The 24,178-nt window shown below is 41.5% G+C and overlaps 1 protein-coding gene across 2 annotated transcripts in view; it reads left to right on the forward strand.

The window, feature by feature from the left end:
• ADGRE3 (adhesion G protein-coupled receptor E3) overlaps nt 1–24,178 on the forward strand; it is a 58,197-nt gene that overhangs the window by 19,746 nt on the left and 14,273 nt on the right. The window contains exons 5-9 of one of the 2 annotated variants that reach the window (XM_047776798.1): nt 4,743–4,780; nt 9,464–9,647; nt 13,663–13,779; nt 19,988–20,172; nt 23,809–23,976. In XM_047776798.1, the coding sequence (XP_047632754.1) occupies nt 4,743–4,780; nt 9,464–9,647; nt 13,663–13,779; nt 19,988–20,172; nt 23,809–23,976 (692 nt within the window). Of the gene's footprint in view, nt 1–4,742; nt 4,814–9,463; nt 9,648–13,662; nt 13,780–19,987; nt 20,173–23,808; nt 23,977–24,178 lie in introns of both variants that reach the window. The other variant, XM_047776799.1, reaches the window with a different exon arrangement.

Below are 24,178 nucleotides of genomic sequence, written 5' to 3' on the forward strand. Positions count from 1 at the left end.
TATATCCAATCACTTGTGATCGAACATGATGGAAAATTGTACGAGAAAATAAAGTACCTATATGTATGACTGGGTCACTATGCTGTATAGCAGAAATTGACCCAACACTGTAAATCAACTATACTCTAATAAGAAATTTAATTCAGTTTTTGATCCAATAAAAAAAAGAAGGTAAGTGAATTTTGGAGATGGAGGTGACAGAGTGGCGATTGAGACAGGAATCTTTGAATTTCAAAATAGAGAAATCACTCAGGCTAACCTAAGCAGAAACGATGAGTTTATGAGAAGGATGCATGGATATGTCTATATACAATGGGGATTCTGGAATGACCTGAAGCTGGAGACCCATTACTCTCAGGGTACCCCAGTCTCTCAAACTCTCTATTTGCTCTTTTCTTCTCTCATTGCAAACTGGCTTTCTCAGTTTCCTAGTCTACAAGACAGGAAATATGGCCACCAATAGCTCTAAATCTTACCATTGTTATTGATCAAACCACCCAGAGAAGGATCAATTGAATCTCTCTTGGACATAATAGCAAATTCTTTGGAAATGTACAAATTGGTCCAGTTTGAGTCATATGCCCACTCTTGGATCTATGCCCAGGGAGAAATGCCATGTTGGATAAGCATGATCACTATCATAGAAACCATATAGATGGGGAAAGTCTATACATAAGAAATATAAGGGATTTGACAGACCATCCATGAAGAGAGAATCTTTAAAGCTAAACTCTAGGAGCACCCTGGTGGCCTAGTGGGTTAGGTTAAGGATCCAACATTGTTACTTCTGTGTCTCAGGTCACTGCTGTGGCACAGATTCAATCACTGGCCTAGGCGTGGCCAAAAAGAAAAAAAAAGCTACATTCTAAGAAATCTATTAGTGGAGAAACAATAATATTGATAAATTATATTAACTTCAACTGTACTATGTGCCAGGTACTACACTAAGTGCTTTACATTCAAAACTTCATTTGCAATAATTACATGAAGTAAGCACTGTTATTACAGTACTCTCTCTACATAGATAGATAGATAGATATGTAGATACATAGATACATGGATACATAGATACATGGATAGATACAAAGATACATAGATAAAGAAACTGGGAGTTCCCCTCATGGCACAGTGGAAACAAATCCGACTAGGAACCATGAGGTTGCAGGTTCGATCCCTGGCTTTTCTCAGTGGGCTAAGGATCTGGTGTTGCCATGAGCTGTGGTGTAGGTTGCAGACGAGGCTTGGATCCCATGTTTCTGTGGCTGTGGTGTAGGCCGGCAGCTGTAGCGCCTATTGGACCCCTAGCCTGGGAACCTCCATATGCTGCAGGTGCAGCCCTAAAAAGCAAAAAAAGAAAAACCAAACAAAAAAAAGAAACCAAAGTACCCAAAGTTAAGTAACTTGCCAACAGTCAGCCAGCTGACAAGATAATTTTTAACTTGGGTCAGCCTATACTGAAAGCCCACACTAGTAGCCGCTTTCTGCATGGCAACATGGGTCTCCATGCAGGGAAACCATAAAAGGGACAAAGAACTTCTTTTCTGTAGCAAAAAAATAATAATGATGATGAGTTGTCCCTCTTTATCAGCCAAAATCCAGCTTGGAAAATAAAAACACATGCTAGGTCTTTTAAAAATAAGTAATTCCATATAGAGAATTGGTGCTGGTGAAGGGAGAGCTGAGACATCAAAAGAAGGAATAGTGAGGCAACCCAGAGATTAGCAATAGCAGAAATCCACATCATCCTAAACCTAGGAGGACAAGAGAGGAACTGGTATAACCAGGACCCAAGATCTGGGTCCATCTAATGAGAGCTAGAAATTTGGAAGATACACAACCAATGCTGGAGATGGGACAGGTGATTAATATTCTGGTTCCTTCCTTCCTCTGTTCTCCAGTATTCTACCAGTATTTCCCATTGGCTAAACCTATAAGGAAGCCACAGGGTAAAAGATCTTGGCAAATAGAGCTTGCTTAGAAACAGAACAGAGCATGCAAAAAGTAAAACCTGAAGGCAAACTGACGGCCACTCGTTCCCAAGAAAATGAATTCTTCTGCTTATAAATATAAGTTAAGGTGGGAGCCTGGTAAGACTGTGTAGATTAAATATGATTGATGGTTCTCATGATAGCTTTCTTCAAGATAGGAAATTTCCCTGTGAATCCGTTTCTACCTCCATGCTCTCAAATTCTGTCTATTCCATTTTTAGCCTCCCCTATGTAGAGTCTCAATTTTCCTTTTCCTTTTTTTTTTTTTTTTTGTCTTTTGCCTTCTATCTTTTTAGGGCCACACCCGCAGCATATGGAGGTTCCCAGGCCAGGGGTCTAATCAGAGCTATAGCTGCTGGCCTACAGCACAGCCACAGCAACACCAGATCTGAGCCACGTCTGCAACCTACACCACAGCTCATGGGAACGCCGGATCCTTAACCCACTGAGCAAGGCCAGGGATCGAACCCACAACCTCATGGTTCCTAGTCAGATTTGTTTCTGTTGTGCCACGATGGGAACTCCTCAATTTTCCTTTTAATTGTTGGTTTTGTCACTGGGTTTGTGTCTGAGCCAAGGTTTATAGTTGATGACTCCATCTGGGGAGCAGAGAAAAGATAATTGATAATGTTATGGGAGAAGCTGGCTGAAGGTGTCCCAAAGTCCTCTCATCCTTCTCACACTAACCCTGTACTGTTATAATGACTTTGGTTTTAAGTAATATTATGCCTGACTGTAAATGATTCATCAATAGGGATTATCAACAAATCTCATGTAACAAGAAATCCAGACGGAGATACTTTCTCACTTTGCTAATGTAGCATCTTCATAGAAGAGCTCCGGGTTGGTCTCTGTTGGCTTTACTCATGATTCCAATTGGCTGCCACAGCTTCAAACATCATATCCTCATACATTCATGCCTCAAAGAGAAGGGAATAGGTACCATTTAAAGCACTTAGTGCCATGCCTGTAAGTGTTTGCTAATGTTGCTAGTGTTTCATCTGATTCTCAGGAAAACCAAATAGGTTAAAACCCCCGCTTCAGATGGAAAGGTCTGGGAAAGTTCAGGTAGCTCTTTAATACCAAGAGTATGTTTTCTACTAATGGGAGGTGCTCCTGCAAGATTTAAGCCCATGTTCCTGTATTTCCCCAAGTCTCAAGCTGGAGTCCACACCAGGGTCTTGCAGCTCCATGGGCTCCAAATCTGAGACTGGGATCCAGGTGGGGAAGGTGACAGTAACAAGCACCAGGTAGGTAGAAAGGGATTGCTGTGCCATAAGTCCACCACTAATCCAGATAATCAATAAAGAGTTGAATGAATTAATTAGTGAATGAATGAATGAATATGATTGAACCCAAAGTGAACTGGTATTTTACTAGGCAATGGGCACCTCTGTCGACAACATAAAACAGACTGAGATTCTACCTGGGTTGTGATATTAATCTATTAAATTCACCTTATTTTACAAGAAAGAGAAATGACTTTAGTTATTTTCCTAATTTTAAGACCCTTCCTAATTTTAAGAGCTCATTCAGATGGACTGGGTCCATTGGGATTAGTTATTGCCAAGGCCGGTAGGTCCAAGAAACCCCTCACACAAAGAAAGTATGCAGTCTTCAGCCAAAAGCATGTTTTTCTACAACAAATGTGGTTTCTAATAACAAGCACTTTCTGAATTCAAGGCTGTAAGTCCAAGTTCTTGAATTCTTAAGACAAAATCTTTGATAGTATAGGGAAACTCTTTGCTCTTTTTAACAAATAGACTCAGCAGAAAACCAAAACACAGAATAAGTACAGATTTAAGCTCAGTATGATGGGAACAGGAATGCAAACATTTGCTAGCCTTTTCTCCTCTTTCTAAAATAGATAAGATGGCTGTCCTCACAAAGTACAAGAAGCAACACACAAAATTCTCCTTAATAGCTGATGATCATAAACTGACATTTCTGTTTCAGTTGTAATTCTAAGCCAGGCTGAACTTTAAAACCTGAAGCATCTAATTTTCTGTTTCTGCAGCCATTTCAGTTATAATGTCCAGACATGACTAAATTAAAGAATTTAGGAGTTCCCATTGTGGTGCAGTGGAAACGAATCCGACTAGGAACCATGAGGTTACAGGTTCAATCCCTGGCCTCGCTCAGTGGGTTAAGGATCTGGTGTTGCCGTGAGCTATGGTGTAGGTCGCAGATGTGGCTCAGATCTGATGTTGCTGTAGCTCTGTTGTAGGCCAGCAGCTATAGCTCCGATTAGACCCCTAGCCTGGGAATCTCCATATGCCACACGTGTGACCCTATAAAGACAAAAGACCAAAAAAAAAATATTTAGAGTTTACAATTTTTTTCTTTCTCTAAGCCAAGGTATCGCTACCACAGCAATATTGACATTTGGGATCTAACAATGATTTGTGGTCCAAAGTTATTCTGTGCATTATAGTGTGTTGAGCAGCTTGCATTATAGTGTGTTGAGCAGCTTCCCAGACCTCCACACACTAGAGTAGCACTCTAAGTCATGACCACCAAAAATGTCTCCTGCCATTTCCAAAGTCCCTTAGAAGCAAAATCACTGTAAGCTGAAAAACAATGCACAACAAGGAACTCGAATGCTGATCTCCCAAAAGAGCAAATGACCTTTTCATTGAACATTAAGAATATGAGTTCAGACCTTACAGATGCAAAGTTACCCACCTTACCTGCTGACCTCTTCAGGCTTTCACTTTCGGTTCCAACAGTAACTTCCCTTGATGTCTTTTTCAGAAATCACCCCCTCAAATAAAACCAAAGACACAAAAGAGGTGAGTGGAAGCTGAGTCCTGGAACCTAGCCAGGTAACAAATATTTACAAGTTTCAAAATGAGCAAATGGAGGTGCATACTATATATCTCATGTGTGCTATGTGTCATATATAATATATATGATAATATTAAAATATAGGTTCCTGTTGTGGCTCAGTGGGTTAAGGATACAACATAGTTTCTATGAGGATGAGGGTTCAATTCCTGGCCTCACTCAGTGGGTTAAGGATCTTGAGTTGCCGCAAGCTGCAGCATAGGTCACAGAGGTGATTCAGTGTTGCAGTGTTGTGGTGGCTGTGACATGGGCCTCAGCTACAGCTCTGATTTGACCCCTGGCCTGGAAGCTTCTGTATGCCACAGGTGTGGCCATAGAAAGAAAAGGAAAAAAAAGTAAGAAAAGAGAGCCCCCACTATGACACAGTGGGTTAAGAATCTGTGGTGGCTCTGGCTGCTTCAGAGGCATGGGTTCAATCCTCTGGTTGCTTCAGAGGCAGAAGTTCAAATCCCAGCACCGCAGTGTTAAATGACACGGGCAAAATGGCAACCTTGCTGTATCACTCATGGTTCTCCAGAGAAAGAGAAGAAAGGGGAGACATAGATATAGACATCTGTTATAAAGAATTGACTGACAGGTCCCTGCAGTCAACAAGCTGGAGGTCCAGAGAGCTAATGGTGTATTTCCAGTTTGAATCAGAAGCCTGAGACCCAAGAAAAGCTGATGTTTCAGTTCAAGCCTGAAGGGGAAAAAATGTCCCAGCTCAAGGCTGGGACAGGTGGTCAGGCAGGAGGAAAAGCCCCCTTACTCAGACTTCTAGTTCTAGCTAGGTCCTTGTTTGACTGGATGAGGCCCACCCACATCAGGGAAGGCAAACTGTTCTCATTCATCCACCCATTCGGACATTAATTTCCTCTAGAAATACCCTCACAGACACACTCAGAATGATGCTTGGCCAAATATGTGGTCCAGACCAGTTGACACATGAAATTAACCATCATGCTCTTCAAGATCAATTTACTCATCTGTAAGGTAGGGATGGTTTTGGCGCCTACTTCCTTGGATAGATGAGAGGGTTAAATGAGATAATATATTCAGCACAGAACCTGGTCCAATGTACACCTTCCATGCATGTGATCCATTGTCATCTTTGGCAAACTGATAACATTTACATGGTGCATGGTCACCCTCTAGACAGTGAGCTTCTTGAGGGCAGGAATCAGACCAAGCCCACATTGGGAATTCAGTAACTACTCATTGAAGTAAGAACAAATAATCATGTTATTAACAGGAACATTTCATTACATAATGTCATTGCCAGGTTCCTCCAAAAATTAAACATAGAATTGCCATATGACCCAGCAATTCCACTCAGAGGAATATACTCAAGAGACTGGATCATTCTTTGTGTGGGGGCTGTCCATGCATTATAGGATGCTGAGCAGCGTCTCCGGCCTAAATAGCAGTAACACTCTTCAGTGGTGAAAATCCAGATGTCTCTAGATATTACCAAATGTCCCCTGGGACTCAAAATCACCCCCAGTTGAAAACCACTGGTCTATTTCTAGAAACCTTACCACTTCCTTGTTGGTAAAAGATGTTAGTAATAACTAACACTTACATGGTGTTTACCAGGCACAGACACTGTTATAAAAACATAGCATCTCTCAGCCTGGAAATAAACCCACTCACCTATGGTCAATTAATCTTTGATAAAGGAAGCAAGAATATAAAATGAGAAAAAAGAGCCTCTTCAGTAAGTGGTGCTGGGAAAGTTGGACAGCCGCATGTAAATCAATGAAACTGGAACAAACCATCACACCATGCACAAAAACAAATTCAAAATGTCTTAAAGACTTAAACATAAGACATGACACCACAAAACTCCTAGAAGAGAACATAGGCAAAAACTTCTCTGATATAAATCATACAAATTTCTTATTAGGTCAGTTTCCCAAGGTAATAGAAATAAAAACAAAAATAAACAAATGGGACCTAATCAAACTTACAAGATTTTTCACAGCAAAGGAAACCATAAAAACGACAACCTGCAGAATGGGAGAAAATAGTTTGTGATGCAACTGACAAGGGCTTAATCCCCAAAATATACAAACAACTCATATAACTCAACAAAAAACAAACAACCCAATCAAAAAAATGGGTAGAAGACCTAAATAGATATTTCTCCAAAGACATACATATGGCCAGTAGGCACATGAAAATATGCTCAACATCAGTAGTTGTTAGGGAAAACTACAATGAGGTACCCTCTCACATGGGTCAGAATGGCTATCATTAAAAAGTCTACAAATAACAAACACCAGAGAGTGTGTGGAAAGAAGGGAACCCTTCTACACTCTTGATGGGAATGTAAGTTGGTGCAACCACTATGGAAAACAGTGTGGAAGTCCCTCAGAAAATTAAAAATAGAATTACCATGTGATCCAGCAACCCCACTGCTGGAAATATATTCAGACAAAATTATAATTCAAAAAGATATATGCACCCCTATATTCATGGTAGCACTATTTACAATAGCCAAGTCATAGAAACTACTTAAATGTCCATTGACAGATGAATTTATTAAGGTGTGATACACATATACAATGGAATACTACTCAGCCATTAAAAAAGAATGAAATAATGTCATTTGGAGCAAATGGATGCATCTAGAGATTATCATACTGAGTGAAGTAAGTCAGAAAAAAAAAAAAACCACAAATGAACCTGTCTACAAAACATAAACAGATTCACAGACATAAAGAACAGACTTGTGGTTGCCAACAGGGAGAGGGGAGAGAAAGGGAGAGGGATGGACTAGGAGTTTGGGGTTAGTAGAGGCAAACTATTACATTTAGAATGGATAATAATGAGTCCCTACTGTACAGCACAGGAAAATACACCCAGTCTCTTGGGATAGAGAACGAGGGAAGATAATATAAGAAAGGGAATCTTTATATATGTATGACTGGGTCACTTTACTATATAGCAGAAATTAGCACAACACTGTAAATCATCTAGACTTTAATAAAAAGAATAAAAATAAAGGGGAAAAAATGCCCTCTAGCTGATGTCAACCTCAGGGTGAAAAACCTTCCTTTGCAAGTTCAGTATATCTGACTGTGGTTGGCAGTCTTCTAGATGACCCCCCAAACAATCCCTATAGCTTGGTAGTCATGCCCATTTGTAGTGCTCTCTCTGACAATAACTCAAAGCTGGTCCATGTGATAAATATAATGGAGATTATAGTTTGTGACGTGAGGTTAGATCATAAAAGGCTTGGTGGCTTCCACTTTGGTCTCTGCCATGTTGTGAGGATACTCAGTCAGCCCTTTGGCGAGGCTCACATGGCAAGGACCTGAGGCCTCCTGCCAACAGCCCCTGTGAGTGCACCATCATGGAAGCAGACTCTCCAGCCCCAGCCCAGCTTTCAGATGACTGTAGCCTCAGGCAACATCTTGACTGCAACCAGATGAGAGATCCCAAGACAGAACCACCCAACCAAGCTCCTCTTGAATTCCCAAACTTCACAAACTGTGAGATAATAAGTGCCTATTTTTTAAGACATGAAAGTTTTAGGATAATTTGTTATGCAACCGTAGTTAAATTAGCCTAGAACTTCACTGTGGAATGTGGGAGTACTGAGCACCTATCATACTAAATGTAGTAAGTCAGAAAAAGAAAGATATGACTTTAATTCCACACATTAGTGATACTATATGATATCACTTATACATGGAATCTAAAATATGGCTCAGATGAACCTATCTACAAAACTGTGAAACAGATTCACAGACATAGAAAACAGATTTGTGGTTGCCAAGGGGGAGGGGGTTGAGGGAGGGATGGACTAGGAGGTTGGGTTTGGTAGATGCAAACTCTTATATTTAGAATGGGTAAACAACAAGATCCTACTGTATAGCACAGGGAACTATATACAATCTCCTGGGATAGACAGTAATTGAAAAAATATTAAAAAGAATATATAGGTGGGGGAAAAAATGTAATTGTAATGTATACATGTAAGGATAACCTGACCCCCTTGCTGTACAGTGGGAAATTAAAAAAATTATTTAAAAAAATATATATATAAGAAAATGAATTATATATATATGTATAATAAATACATATAACTGAATCACTTTGCTGTACAGCTGAAATTGGCACAACGTTATAAATCAGCTATACTTTAATTTTTAAAAATCAGCAAAACAATAAAAATAGCATCTCTCAGCTCATTTAACCTTCCCCCCAAACCCTGTGGGGTCCTCATACTGTCCTCATCCTAAGACAGGCAAACCGAGCATAGAGCAATTGAGTGACTTTTCCACAGTCAAACAGCCAGTGAATGGTGGAATCAGGATTTTTTTAATTCATTTTTATTGTTTAACTCTTTATTTTGAAATAATATCAGACTGACAAATAATTCTGCAAAAATCATACAAAGAATGAGTGTACACCCTTCATTCAGATTTCCCTCATATTACCATCCTATTTAACCACCGTACAGTTATCCAAATCAGGAAATCCGCATTGATAGAATATTATTATCTAATCTATAAACCTGGAATCTGGATTTGAATAGGGTCCTCTGCCTCCAGTACTTGCTTTCTCGTGCTTTCCACTGAGCCTCGGGATATGGGACCTATCTGATTGGATTTTTTTTTTAATTCTTTTTATCTTCAAAGCTGCAACGTGTTGTTGAGAGGATTGAATCACTTCTCACCAACAAGACTCTATGGGGAATGGAAGAGAGAAGAAACATTGCATCCACCGCTACATTTTTTCTCCAGACTGTGGAATCGACTGTTCTGGATACTGCCTTGAAAGCCCCAGACCTAAAAATCCAGAAAGTCCAAAACAGAACACTGGGTAAGAAGAAAATAAGGCCTGATACACACAGGAGCATTATTACTAACTGGGCTCTGGATTTAGCAATGAGAAAAGTAAATAAGTACTGCATGAATCCATTTATATAAAAGTCTAGAAAGTGCAAACTAATCTATAGTGATAGGGACAGGAGGGTGGGCAAAGGGATGAAAAAGGGGCATGAAGGAGTTCCCTGGTAGAGCAGCAGGTTAAGGATCCAGCACTTTCACTGCAGCCGCTTGGGTCGCTGCAGTGGCACAGGTTCCATCCCTGACCCAGGAATTTCCATATGCCACAGGCACAGCCAAAATTTAAAAAAAAAAAAAAAAAAAAAAGGAGCATGAGAAAATTTGGAGGAATTGATGGAGGGTGACGGAAAATATCTCTACTTCGATTGTAGTGTATTGGTTTTACAGATGTGTACACAGGATAAAACTCATCAAGTTGTACACTTTAATGTGTGCAATTTGTTGTACATCCATTACTCCTCCATAGAGCTGTTTATAAAATTTGCCAGTGGTTTCCAATCCTAGGTCTGGGATTCTGGCTTAAGGGTAGTTTTTCTTTTTTAATCCTGTGCCTATATAACCTATCAGCACACATCAGGGTGATGCTACTTTTGAACCATCCCAGAAGGAGCATCTTACTACACTTTTATTGGAGGGGGCCCTGCTCAGACAGCAAGTGGAAGTCCCTGGACCAGGGACCGAATCAGCACAACAGCAGAGACCCAAGCCACTACCATGACAACACCAGATCCTTACCCCGCTGCACCACAAGAGAACGCCCTTTAACTACACACATTTAAAATAAAAATACTCCCATTTTATATATATATATATAATGGCAATATATATATTGCCATACATATAAATTATATAGCCATATAATGGGGTGATATGCTAAGGTGCTTGGCTGCAGTAATCATTTCACCATGTATTGTGTATCGTCTTCATATTGCACACCTTAAATATACTCAATTTTTGTTTTAAAAAACAAAAATAAAGTGCCACACCTGGCACTTGGTAGGCACTTAACAAGTCACAGCATTATTTTTATGACCCTGGAGGAATACAGGTAACACAGAGAATCAGAACAAACCCCCTCCCCACCCTCCCCCACCCACATAACAGGATACCCACGTTAGGCAGCTCTGACCCAGGACAGGCTTGTGGCCAAATAAAGGCAGTAAGATCTGTCTCCGATGGCCCCTACCCCTCTCAGAACCCCCTCTCTAAGCAAAAGCCTTAAGACGCTGTCCCCTTGTTCACTGTTACAAGAGACTTGGCCAAAAACACCTCTCAAGCTAATCTCTCAATGGTGGATGACAGTTTTATGTTGAGGTGGGTGACTCAGAACATGACTCCATACCACTTCCTTGTAAAACTGGCCATGCCTCTGTGTGAGTGTGTGTGTGTGTTTGCACGTCAAAGTCTGAGGCGTGTTTGGAGGAGTGTGTAGGAGCTTGTCTGTGTATGCCTCTGGACCAGGACAGAGAGGGACAGGGTCTCACCCCACTGAATCCCTTTTGGCTGCTGGAAAGACCTAGGCAGACTCATCTATGGACCCAGCTCAGGCTGTCAGAGTGGTACCTGAAGGGTTAATCTGTTCCTGTGTCAACCAGGGTCAGGGAGTGCAGTGTCACTGAGGACTCAGTGGCTGACCCTGACTCTTCCTGGCCCTTTGCTGTTCCCAGCACCTGGCTTACTTCCAGCACACAGTAAGCACTCAATAAATGTCTGCTGAGAATGGCTAAGAAAAAAATAAATAAAAATAAAAAATAAAAAAATAAAATACCACGGCAAAGCCAAGTATTAAGGTTGTTTAAATTTTTTTTTAAATGTACACAGAGTTAAATTTAGACCAGCTAAATCAGCCCACAATCCAGTCTTCCAGTCTGATAGCCATGTAGGTACATGTTTGATGAAGAGACACATATTTGTTGTGTATGTTATATTTTACATACAGTTGCACAGCCTGCTTTCTCACTCATTACATTACTAACATCTTTCCAAGCAAATTATTTGTCATCATTACCTATGTTGTCTTTAATGGTTTATAGAGTTGCACTGCAGATAAAACATTTATACTATAATTTATTTCCCTATTCTGTGAAATGTGAGTTATTACCAAACAACCCTGTGACAAAAACCATTGAAAATGTGTGTGTGTGTTTGCTTGATATTTTCTTAGGATAAATTCATAGAAGAGAAATTGTCAGGTCAAAAGGAAGAAAATATTTTATATGCTTTTGATGCATATCACTATATTGGCCCCCAAAAATGCTGTTTGCTGTGCTTTTTATTTGTCTCAGAGAATAGTTATGTATGCCTAATTAACCATTTTGTTTTACCAACTCATATAATAAAATACATGTGAGTATTTTACAATATATAAAAATAATAATTTTTTTAATTTTTAATAAAGTAAAATTCAGTGCCTAACCTTCTTGGAAACCAGAATCTGGACACTTTCATTCAAAATTAAACCAGATTATGAGTTACTCTCATCCTTCCTGATTTGGCCAGGCCCTAATCATCTAATGGATAACCAGTACCCTCATCTCAGTGGGCTTTAGTCTCCTTATCGGGTAAACTGAGATAATAATACTGTATAAAATGCACTTAGAACTAGGGTTGGTAATTGCTAAAATTTCTATCATTCTACTTTCTACTCTTTATTATTATAAAATTTTATTAAGATATCATTTTTCATATTCCTATCTACTTTATAGTAGTATCATTCTTCAAGTGCTATTTTGGTACTTGCTTTTTTTTTTTCTTTTTGTCCACACCCACGGTACATGGAAGTTCCCAACCAGGGATTGCATCTGAGCTGGAGCTGCCACCTACACCATAGTTGTGGCAGTGCTAGATCCTTAACCCACTGTGCCATAGTGGGAACTCTCATTACTTGCTTTTTTAAAAGCTTTTTTAACATATATAAAAGGAAGCATAATAACCCTACTGCACCTGTCACCCAGCTACAATAACTTCCAACCCATGACCAGACTCATACTAATTTTTAAGATAAATATTTTCATGAGCTTATTTCTTATTTTTCTTTGACTTCATTTTTATTGGAAGCATGGTTTCCCATTATAGAGATAAGCCATAAATTATTTAATCAATTCCTTCTTGTTAAACATTTAAGCCATTTCTCATTTTTTCACCCTTATGATCTTTGCTGCTGTGAACCTTCTTCTTATAGCTAAATCTGCCCTCTTCTCCATGATTGTTTCTGATAATAAATTCCTAGAGGAGTCCCCATTGTGGCTCAGCAGTAATCAACCTGACTAGTATCCATGAGGACATGGGTTCAATCCCTGGCCTTGCTCAGTAGGTTAAGGATCCAGTGTTGCTGTGAGCTGCAGTGTAGGTCACAGACGGCTCAGATCCCAAGTTGCTGTGGATGTGGTGTAGACCAGCAGCTACAGCTCCAGTTTGGCCCCTAGCCTAGGAACTTCCATGTGCCATGGTTGTGGCCATAAAAAGACATAAATAAATAAATAAATAAATTCCTAGAAATGGTATTGTTGCTTCAGAGAGGATGTGCTAGTTAAGAACTTGGTTTCATGAGTTATGAAATTCCCTCTGTGGTGCAACAGGATCAGCAGTGTCTCCCCAGCGCTAGGATGCAGGTTTGATCCCCAGCCTGGCACAGTGTGTAAAGGATCTGGAGTTGTCGCAGCTGCAGCATAGGTCATAAATGAGGCTTGGATCTAATCCCTGACCTGGGAACTCCATATGCAGCAGGGTAGCCAAAAGAGGAGGAAAAAAAAAAAAAGAACTTGGTTTTTGGAGCTAGAGTCTTACTTAATTTCTGAATTTCATCTTCCCCATCTGGACAATGGTCCCTCATGGGGTTATATGAAGCTGTTATAAGATGACAGTGCACAAAGCTTTTAGCCCAGTGCCTGGCACATCCTAGACACTCAGTAAATGGGAGCCCTTTGGGTAGCTATGCACATTTTTTAAATTATAATAATGGCAAACTTGCCTGTTGCTTTTCTTACCAGCTGTTGAAACTCGAGTTGTTACAGACAACTGTTCCCAGGGAATCATGTTCAACTTGAAGGCCCAAATGAACTCAATGGATATCCACTGTGATGACATCATCCAGGGAGACATACAAGGTACATGTGGTGTCTATATTCAGAATCCCTAAGACACAAAAGCAATTTCCTCACTACTGTGTGAGTAGTAAGAAAATGTCCCAAATTGGTTCCTCCCTAATAGGTCTGTTACCCTAAGACTATGTCATTTGAGTCTTTTCCTTAAAAAAAAAATCTTCCTAAAGTGGGTCTTTCTATTCTTCCACATGAAAGAGTCTTCTTTGCAATTTGGGGGCTATTCAGTTTGGGTCGACTCAGATGCGGTCCCTGAGACAATGTCAGGAGTTCAAGTATAAGGATTGTACTTGGAGATGATCCCAGAAGCACCAGCAGGTATATGAGTCAGGGTTCTCCAGAGAAACAGAACCAATAGGATGTGTATGTGTAGAGACAGCGAGAGACAGGCAGGACAGAGACAGAATTTAAGAAGAATTTAGCTCATGAGACTGTGGAGGGTAGCAAGTCTAAAACCCAAGCAACAGGCTGAAGACCCAGGGGAAAATTGATCATGCAGCCCAAGTCTGAAGACAGTCTCTTCCTTGGTGGGGAAGTCATTCTTTCTTTTAACACCTTCCACTGATTGCATGAGGCCCACCCACCCATATTATGAAGCGTAATCTGCTTTATTCAAAGTCTACTGATTGAACTGTTAATCTCATCCAAAAACACCTTCCCATGAAATTCTCATTGTGGCTTAGCAGGTTAAGGACCCAACATTGTCTCTGTGAGGATGCAGGTTCAATTCCTGGCCTCGCTCAGTGAATTAAGGATCTGGTGGCATAGGTCACAGATGTGGCTCAGATCCTATGGCATAGGCCTCAGCTGCAGCTCCGATCTGACCCCTAACCCAGGAAATTCCATAGCTGCATGGTACAGCCTTAAAAAAAAAAATACCTTCACAGCAATATCCAGACTGGTGTTTGACCAAATATCTGGATACTATAGCCTATCCAATTGACACATAAAATCAAACATCCCAATAAGAAAACAGGAAGTGAGACTGGGAAGAGAAGGAAGCCCATACAGGTATTGTTATGTTAGTGAGTAGGTTACCGCTGGTGGTGACTGGAGTTCAATTCCACTGAGTTTCCCCATTCAAGGAGAGAGAGCTGGGCTATTTATACACCTGCTCTGACCCATCATTGGTTGAGAGCCCTTCCAGGGGGTGGAAGGTGAGGTAAACGTTTAGGCTCTTCCAGCCTGCCCTGTATACATATCAAACACATTCACTCCAGGGAAAGCTCCCAGACAGAGTCACAGCTGCTTGCAGTAGAAACTAAGAGTGCCAAAGGAATAAAGTCAGGGTGCCTAGAACATCTGCTATGGCTTGTGTAAAAAGGGACAGATTGTTACTACTAACTGTCCCAGTATCACCAGACCTTCTGATTTTTCAAGAGAAACCAAAAATTGGGTTATTTGCATGAATACCTCCAATTTTTTAATTTGGCAAGAACACTTCTATTATAATTGCCATATAGTTATAATTGCTATAGCACAATAAATGGGCTCTCAAAATCCAGTTCCATAAACACGGGGTACTGCTGGTCTACACCATCACCCAAAGAACCAAAGTAAAGACAATAAACACAGAGACAACTAACCACATGCAGAACTGAGAAAGTCTCATGTAGCAATTAGTTCCTGTTTCTTCCTCTCCTCCCCTGAGAAGATGAGAACTTGAATCTGCCTCCGTTTGAGCATGGGCCAGGTGGAAGATGAAAGCCAAACAAAAACCACATAATTTCGTGCTTGCACTGTCACCAGGTTCCCTTGTTACTCGCAATTTGTAGAGAGAGCGTGCAAGGTTTCACGGTGCAGGCCAAACCAAACACATCTGCAACCCGGTTTGCTCCTTGGTCACATTCTGAGGCAAGGGGAGGGGGGGTGGGGAAGGGGTGATTAGGATGATGTCAGCATATGAATTTGGGGAGGACACAGCTCAGCCCATAACAACTGTTTAGGCTGAATTGTTTACATGAATTGCAGACATCATAATGTGACTGCATGTGCCTTGGGGAGCACCTGGCACAGACATGCCCAGCAGTTGATTATTTATGTCCCCTAAATGGCCCCTTTGGCCTCAGCTCAGAGCCTCTGCATTGGCTCTTCCTCTGCCAGGAACGCCAACCACCACCCCACTGGGTGGACTTTTACTCTTCTTTCAACACAGCTCAACTTTCATCTCCTCCATGAAGCCTCCCAGGACTGCCCATTTCTATCACAGCCCCACAGTCAGGCCCTCCTTCCTCCGTGCTCCCTCAGCACCATGAACCTAGCTTATCATGGTATCTAATGTGTTATATCTGTCAGTTGACTTACCTTAAAGGTAAAAATCATGACTTCTTTCTGTGTGTAGTCACCTTTACCAGCATGGTATCAGAGAGGAGCAACAAATGTTCAATGAATTAAATTCTACATTAGGTCGAGGCCTCGATATCCCTAATGAGAGACAAGAACCCATTGTCGGGTGCTTGACAAGCTTGTAAAGGGACATTTTTTCCTTCCTTCAGTTTCTCTCATGGGCTGGACTGTTGTGGGTACTATACTCTGCCCTGTAGGATGTTGAGCAGCATCCCTGGCCTTTATCCACTAGATGCCAGTAACAATCCCCCAGATGTGACACCAAAAATTCCTCCGGACATAGCTCAATGTCAACCGAGGTTGAGGGAGAGAAGAATAGCCCCCCCACTTGAGAGCCTCTGGTCTGGAGCAACCTTGTAATTTCTCTAAATGGTGACACTTTTTTTACATATAAATATATCCATTCTTTTTTCCTTTATAGGGTATTACAAACTATTGGGTAGATTTTCGTGTCTATATAGTAGGTTCACACTGTTAATCATCTGTTTTTTACAGTAGTGTGAATATGCTACTCCTACCCTCCCAATTCTTCCCTCCCCCCAACAGTTTCACCTATGGTAACCACAAGATTGATTTTGAAATCTGTGGGTTTTTTTCTGTATTATAAATAAATTCTTTTATATCATTTTATTAGATTCCACATATAAATGATATCATATGATACTTGTCTTTGTCTTACTTACATCACTCAATATGATAATCTCTAGGTCCATCCATGTTGCTGCAAATGGCATTGTTTCATTTTTTATGGCTGAATAATCTTCCACTGTATATATGCACCACGTCTTCTTTATCAATTCTTCTGTCAGTGGACATTTAGGTTGGTTACACTTTTAATATTGGAAGACAGTACTATTCAATCATACCAGAACACCAGGTGTGAACTAGAACTGTCATAGGTAACCAAAGATGCATGATCACATGACTCCCCTCTTTGCAAAACATCTCAGAGGAAAAACCCAGGCCACAGAGACCCACCTTGGGAAACTCGAGAGCTACTCTTCCCTTTTCTGCTTATGACTTTGCTCTTACACCAGAATATTTCAGCTCAGAAACAAGCAGTTTCCAAGCTATGATCAGGTGGATATAGCACCTGCTAATGTCTTCCAACCACATGCTGCTGTTTCGTTCTAACAAATGGAAACTACCATTAACTCAGAGAAAATTGAAGCCCCTGCTTCTCGTTCCCTGCATGAGACCAGAGAAGGATGATTAGAGAAATCCGCTGAGGGATTTATTCCAGTGGGATGAACCACGCAGTTAGTAAGCGACAAAGCTGGAATTTGAATCCAGAAACCTGGCTCTTGTCCCTAGGTCCTTAACTACTTGCTCTGTAAGACCCCTTTGTCATGTGGACTTCTCAACAGCTGCAAGAATGAATACTTATTAACATGGGAATGTTTTCATTAATATATTATCACATATATAGTCTATATATGTATATAAAATATGTAGGTCTGTGTGCATATATGCGTATATGCATTATATGCTATGGCTGCTGTAAGATACCAGACTAGGTAGCTTAAACAGAAAGAATTTATTTTCTCACAGTTCCAAAGGCTCGAAGTCCAAGATGAAGGTGTTGGCAGGGAAGGTTTCTTCTGAGGCCTTCTCCTTGGCTTGAAGGCAGCCACCTTCCCACTCTGTCCTCACTTGGTCTTTTCTCTGTGTGCCTGCATCCCTGGTCTCTCTTCTTTTGAGGGCCACACCTGCAGCATATGGAAGTTCCCAGGCCAGGGATCAAATCCAAGCTGCAGCATCTACCTATGCCACAACTGAAGCAATGCCAGACCCTTAACTCACTATGCCGCAGTTAGAACTCCCCTGGTCTCTCTGTACATGTCCAAATATCCTCTTATAAGGACATCAGGCAGATAGGATTAGGACCCATTCTTCTTTTCTTCTTTTTTAACAGCCACATGTGTGCCATATGGAAGTTCCTAGGCTAGGGGTCAAATCAGACCTGTAGCTGCCCACCTATGCCACAGCCATGGCAACACTGGATCCAAGCCACATCTGTGACCTATGCCAAAGCTTCTGGCAATGCCAAACCCTTAACCCGCTGAGCAAAGCCAGGAATCAAACCCACATGTCAGGTTCTTAACTCACTGAGCCACATCGGGAACTCCAAGACCCATTCTAACAGTTTCATTTTCACTTATCACCTCTTTGAAAGCCCTATCTTCAAATACAGTCAAATTCTGAAGTACTAATAAGACTTCAACATATGGATTTAGGGAGTTGGGGGACACAGTTTGACCCCATCACTATTTATATATATCATGTGCATGTCCTAATATATAATAAGATTATAAATATATGTTATAAATATAAATATATCATGTGTCTATCTTTTCTAGCCTATTAAATCATGTTAAATTACACCATTGCCTTGCTTAAAATCCTCCAATAGTTTTCCATTGGCTTAAAATAAAAGCAAACTTCTTCCCAAGGCTCAGAAGGCCATACTGTCCGAAGCAGTATCCATCATCTCTCTGCCCCTTACTTCACTTAATTTTTTCCATAGGACTGAGCATTCTCTGATATATAACCTTATTCGTTTGTTTATATTTGTCTGTCTCCTGCATCAGAAAGTAAGATCCAGGAGTTCCCTGGTGGCACAGTGAGTTAAGGACCCAACATTGACACTGCAGGAGCTTGGGTCAGTGCTGTGATGCAGGTTCGGTTCCTGGCCTGGGAACTTCCTTGTGACATAGGTCCAGCCAAAAGAAAGAAAGAATCCATAAGAGAAGAAACTCAGTTTACTTTGTCCCCCACTGTATCCCCAAAATAATTTCTGAAACATAGTAAACATCCCACTAAAAAAAAAAAAATTGAATAAATAAATAGATAGGGAGTTCCCTGGTGGCCTAGAGGATTAAGGATCTGGCATTGTCACTGCTGTGGTGCAGGTTTGATCCCTGGCCCAGGGACTTCCACATGCCTCAGGCATGGCTGAAAAATAAAATTTAATTTAATTTAAAAGAATGGATGGAGTTCCCGTCGTGGCGCAGTGGTTAACGAATCCGACTAGGAACCATGAGGTTGCGGGTTCGGTCCCTGCCCTTGCTCAGTGGGTTAACAATCCGGCGTTGCCATGAGCTGTGGTGTAGGTCACAGACGCGGCTCAGATCCTGCGTTGCTGTGGCTCTGGCATAGGCCAGAGGCAACAGCTCCAATTGGACCCTTAGCCTGGGAACCTCCATATGCCGTGGGTGCCCTCAAAAGACAAAAAAAAAAAAAACAGATAGATAATCATTTCCACATATATTATCTATACCTAGATATGGTTTAAGGAAATGTATAAAGGATATGTATAAAGGAAATGATTATATACAAACACAATAGACTAGAAATACATGTAACCCAACTATAAATTGATTTCCTTGGGTCCATCCTGTGGTGTATGTTGCAGACACGGCTTGGATATGGTGTTGCTGTGGCTGTGGGGTAGGCTGGCAGCTGCAACTCTGATTCAACCCCCAGCCAGGGAACTTCCATATGCAGCCAATGTGGTCCCCCCCCCCCCCCCGCCAAAAAAAAGTATCCAGAAATGGTGGCACTTTTTGTTTTACTTTTTTTTTTCTTTTTAGGCTGCACCCACGGCATATGGAGGTTCCCAGGCTAGGGATCCAATCTAAGCTACAGCTGCCGGCCTATGCCTCAGCCACAGCAACGCAGGATCCAAGCCACATCTGCAATCTATACCACAGCTCATGGCAATGCCAGATCCTTAACCCACTGAGCAAGGCCAAGGATTGAACCTGAAACCTCATGGTTCCTAGTCAGATTCGTTTCCGCTGCACCACAAGGGTAACTCCCAGAAATGGTGACACTTTTTAAAGAGTCCATTATTCTTTTTACTCAGGTCCTAGTGCAGTTGCCTTCGTTTCATTCTCTTCCCTTGGAAATATCATAAATGCAACTTTCTTTGAAGAAATGAATGATAAAGATCGAGTTTACCTGAACTCCCAGGTAGTGAGTGCTGCTATTGGACCCAAAAGGAACACATCTCTCTCCCAATCTGTGATTCTAAATTTTCAGCATGTGAAGGTGGGTCAAAGCTGCAGTTTGAATTTGCTTAGGTTTCATGGGTGTTAGGCCAAATAATTTGCAAATTCTCCCCAGTCAATGGTTCTGGGTCCACCCTGTCCAATATCCTAGCCAGGAGCCAACTATGTTGAGCATTTGATACATGGCGAGTCCGAATTGAGGTTTTGAAGACTTAGTATTTTCACATTTAGACTTAGTATTTCCAGACTTCTAAGACTTAGTAAGAGAAAAAAAGTGTTAAACTTCTCAATAATTTTATATTGATCACAAGTATTGATTTATATTGACATATTAAGGTATTATTTTGAATATAGTGAGTTGAATAAAATATTTTATTAAAATTAATTTGAGGGGGTCTCATTGTGGCTCAGTGGTAATGAACCCAACTAGTATCCATTAGGACACATGTTCGATCCCTGGCCTGCTTAGTGGGTTAAGGATCTGGCATTGCCTTGAGCTATGATGTAGGTCACAGACACAGCTCGGGATCTTGCATTGCTGTGGCTGTGGTGTAGGCCAGCAACTGTGGCCCCAATTCAACCCCTAGCCTAGGAACTTCCATATGTTGTGGGTGTAGCCCTAAAAGGACAAAAAAAAATTAATTTGACCTGTTCTCTTCCCTTTTTAATGTGGTAGTAGAAAATTTCAAATTACATAAGTGGCTCACATGAAATTTCTCTTGAGCAGTGTCATTCTAGTTCATGGAATTATTTTAGTACAAGGTACCTCCTACATCTGTGAAATTTTAACTAAGCCATAATATTCATTCTTGCGCAGAAGCCTGGAATTAATTATTAGGACTATATAACTCAATCAGAAGAAATACTTTCATATAATCCATTGCCTTTTCCTGTTGTTCTCTGCCCAAACTCTTAAAAGCAAGGGTGTTAATAGGCATACATAGCCAGCTCTGTTTAGAAAGTAAGAGTTGGGAATTCCTGTCATGGCTCAGCGGTTAGTAAACCCGACTGGCATCCGTGAGGACATGGGTTCAATCCCTGGCCTTGGTCAATGGGTTAAGGATCCAGCATTGCCAGGAGCTGCAGTCCTGAGATGAGTCTCAGATCCCACATTGCTGTGGCTGTGTGGTAGGCTGGCAGCTTCAGCTCTGATTGGACCTCTAGCCTGGCAACTGTCATATGCCATGGGTGCTGCCCTGAAAAGAGAAAAGGAAAAAAAAAAAAGTAAGAATTGAAGGAAATCTTCCCTTTTTTTGAAACATGGACATTGTGGAGAAGTGAAATAAGTCAAAGAAAGACAAAGACTGTATGATCTCTTATACTAGTGGAATCAGAAAAAACCAAACTCATAGAAACAAAGGACAAATTGGTGGTTGCCAGGAACGGGAGGTTGGGGGGAGAGGTAATCGTTTTCAAAAGCTACAAACTTCCAGATATAAGATGAATTAGTTCTGGGGATGTAAGGGAGAGAGAATGGTGACTCTGATTAACTCTAGTTAACAATGCTATACTGTTGGGAGTTCCCGTTGTGGCGCAGTGGTTAACGAATCCGACTAGGAACCATGAGGTTGCGGGTTCACTCCCTGGACTTGCTCAGTGGGTTAACAATCCGGCGTTGCCGTGAGCTGTGGCTCTGGCGTAGGCTGGTGGCTACAGCTCCAATTTGACCCCTAGCCTGGGAACCTCCATATGCCGCGGGAGCGGCCCAAAAAATGGCAAAAAGACAAAAAAAAAAAGTTCTCCCCACAAAATAATAATTGTAACTATGTGAAGTGATTTGATGGATGTTAACTAACCTTGTTGCAATAATCATTTTGCAATATATACATGTATCAAGTCATTACACTGTACACCTTAAACTTATACAATGCTATATGTCAATTAAATTTCAACAAATCTGGAAAAAATAAACGTTTTTTTTAATTTTTTTCTTTTCACAACCATACCTACAGTATATGGAAGTTCCCAGGCCAAGGGTCAAATCAGAGCTGCCGCTGCAGCCTATGCTACTGCCACAACAACACCGGATCTGCGACCTAAGCCACAGCTTTCACCAATGCCAGATCCTTAACTCACTGAGTGAGGCCAGGGATCAAATCCACATCCTCACAGGTCCTTAACCCACTGAGCCACAATAGGAACTCCAAATTTTTTTTAACTTTAAGAAAATAATTCAGGAGTTCCCAGCATGGCACAGTGGTTAATGATTCTAACTAGGAACCATGAGGTTTCGGGTTCGGTCCCTGGCCTTGCTCAGTGGGTCAACGATCCGGCGTTGCCGTGAGCTGTGGTGTAGGTTGCAGATGCAGCTCAGATCCCGCATTGCTGTGGCTCTGGCGTAGGCCGGCGGCTACAGCTCCCATTCAACCCCTAGCCTGGGAACCTCCATATGCCACAGGAGCAGCCCAAAAAAATAGCAAAAAGACAAAAAAAAAAAAAGGAAAAAAAGAAGATAATTCAGTGGTAGAATGTGAGGAAAGGTAGGCTTTATCTGATGCATAAAACCTAGGAAAGGATTTTTTTTTTGCTTTTTTTGTTTTTTTTTTTTTGTAAGGCCACACTTGTGGCATATAGAAATTCCCAGGCTAGGGGTCGAATCAGAGCTACAGCTATGAGCCTACACCATAGCCACAGCAACACCAGATCTGAGCTGCATCTGTGATCTACACCACAGCTCACAGCTACGACGGATCGTTACCCATTGAGTGAGGCCAGCGATCAAACCTGCATCCTCATGGATACTAGTCGGATTTGTTTCCACTAAGCCACAAGGGGAACTCCTAGGAAGGGAATTTTTGCTGTATGGCCTGGGGCAGCAGAAGTGGAGCAAGACATCTGGGGATGGTCCAGGGGATTATCAAAGGCGGTACAGCCCCCAAACAGGAGAATATCTAACTCATCTGTTTGGCCCCATAAAGTGATGTTCTGGACTCCCTTGGAACAAAAGGAAGAGGTTGAAGGCTAACTTTATTCTCTCTCCTGGTGATGTTTCTTTCCTACACTACCCCTGCCATCTCATGAGCAATTATTGTGTTGTTGTACAAGGTCAAGAGCAGAACTGATGTGAAGGAACCAGGGAAATTTGGCTTAGAGAGTATTGGGGAGAAAGCTTTTTTTTGTTCGATTGTCATGGTGGGGGACAAAGCCTTTTTTTTTCTTTTTTTTTCTTTTTTTTTTTTTTTGGTTTTTAGGTCTACACTTGCGGCATATAGAGGTTTCCAGGCTAAAGGTCCAATTGGAGCTACAGCTGCCAGCCACAGCCACAGCAATGTAGGGTCCAAGCCGAGTCGGCAACCTACACCACAGCTCACGGCAATGCCAAATCCTTAACCCACAGAGCGAGGCCGGGGATCCAACCCGAATCCTCTTGCTTCCTAGTCAGATTTGTTTCCGCTACACCACGACGGGAACTCCAGAGGACAAAGTCTTGAAACCAATGACATATTGTTCTGGCTCCCTAAGGGAGAAAGATGGGCTTGCTTTCTGTTATGTGGACTCCTAATGGAAGTGGGACTATGGGGGTGGCTGTCCTGGTGGTCATCCTCATCACTTAAAACTGAAATCACCTGATCTCTCCTAACCTGTGTGTCACCTCTTTGAACCCTACCAGTGTAGACCAGCACTCTGAGAGCTGTCCCTCCCTAGGAAGGACACGACGAGCCTGTTCTCTTTTCAGATGAAGCCGGGTATCAAAAAGATCTTCTGCGTCTACTGGAAAGGCACAAAGGAGGGCGGCCACTGGTCCACAGAGGGCTGTGTCCTGATGCAAGCAAATGAAACTCACACCACATGTAGCTCCACCCATCTGTCCAGTTTCGCTGTCCTCATGGCCTTCCACAGCCAGGTATGATGTGAACATTTAATTTCTCCAGCTAATCTTCTTTGAGGCTCTGCTAGGGGGCAATAAGTGCTATAAAGAATATTTTATTTTATCTTATAACAAATCAACTATACTTTATAAAGAAAATTTTAAAAGAGCGTGTATATGGAGTGATTGCAGAGGGGTGCTACACTGGATAGAGTGTTCAGAGAAGAGTTAAATATTA

This window comes from Phacochoerus africanus, chromosome 4, assembly GCF_016906955.1.
Source record: "Phacochoerus africanus isolate WHEZ1 chromosome 4, ROS_Pafr_v1, whole genome shotgun sequence".
In the NCBI taxonomy this organism is placed as follows: Eukaryota; Metazoa; Chordata; class Mammalia; order Artiodactyla; family Suidae; genus Phacochoerus; species Phacochoerus africanus.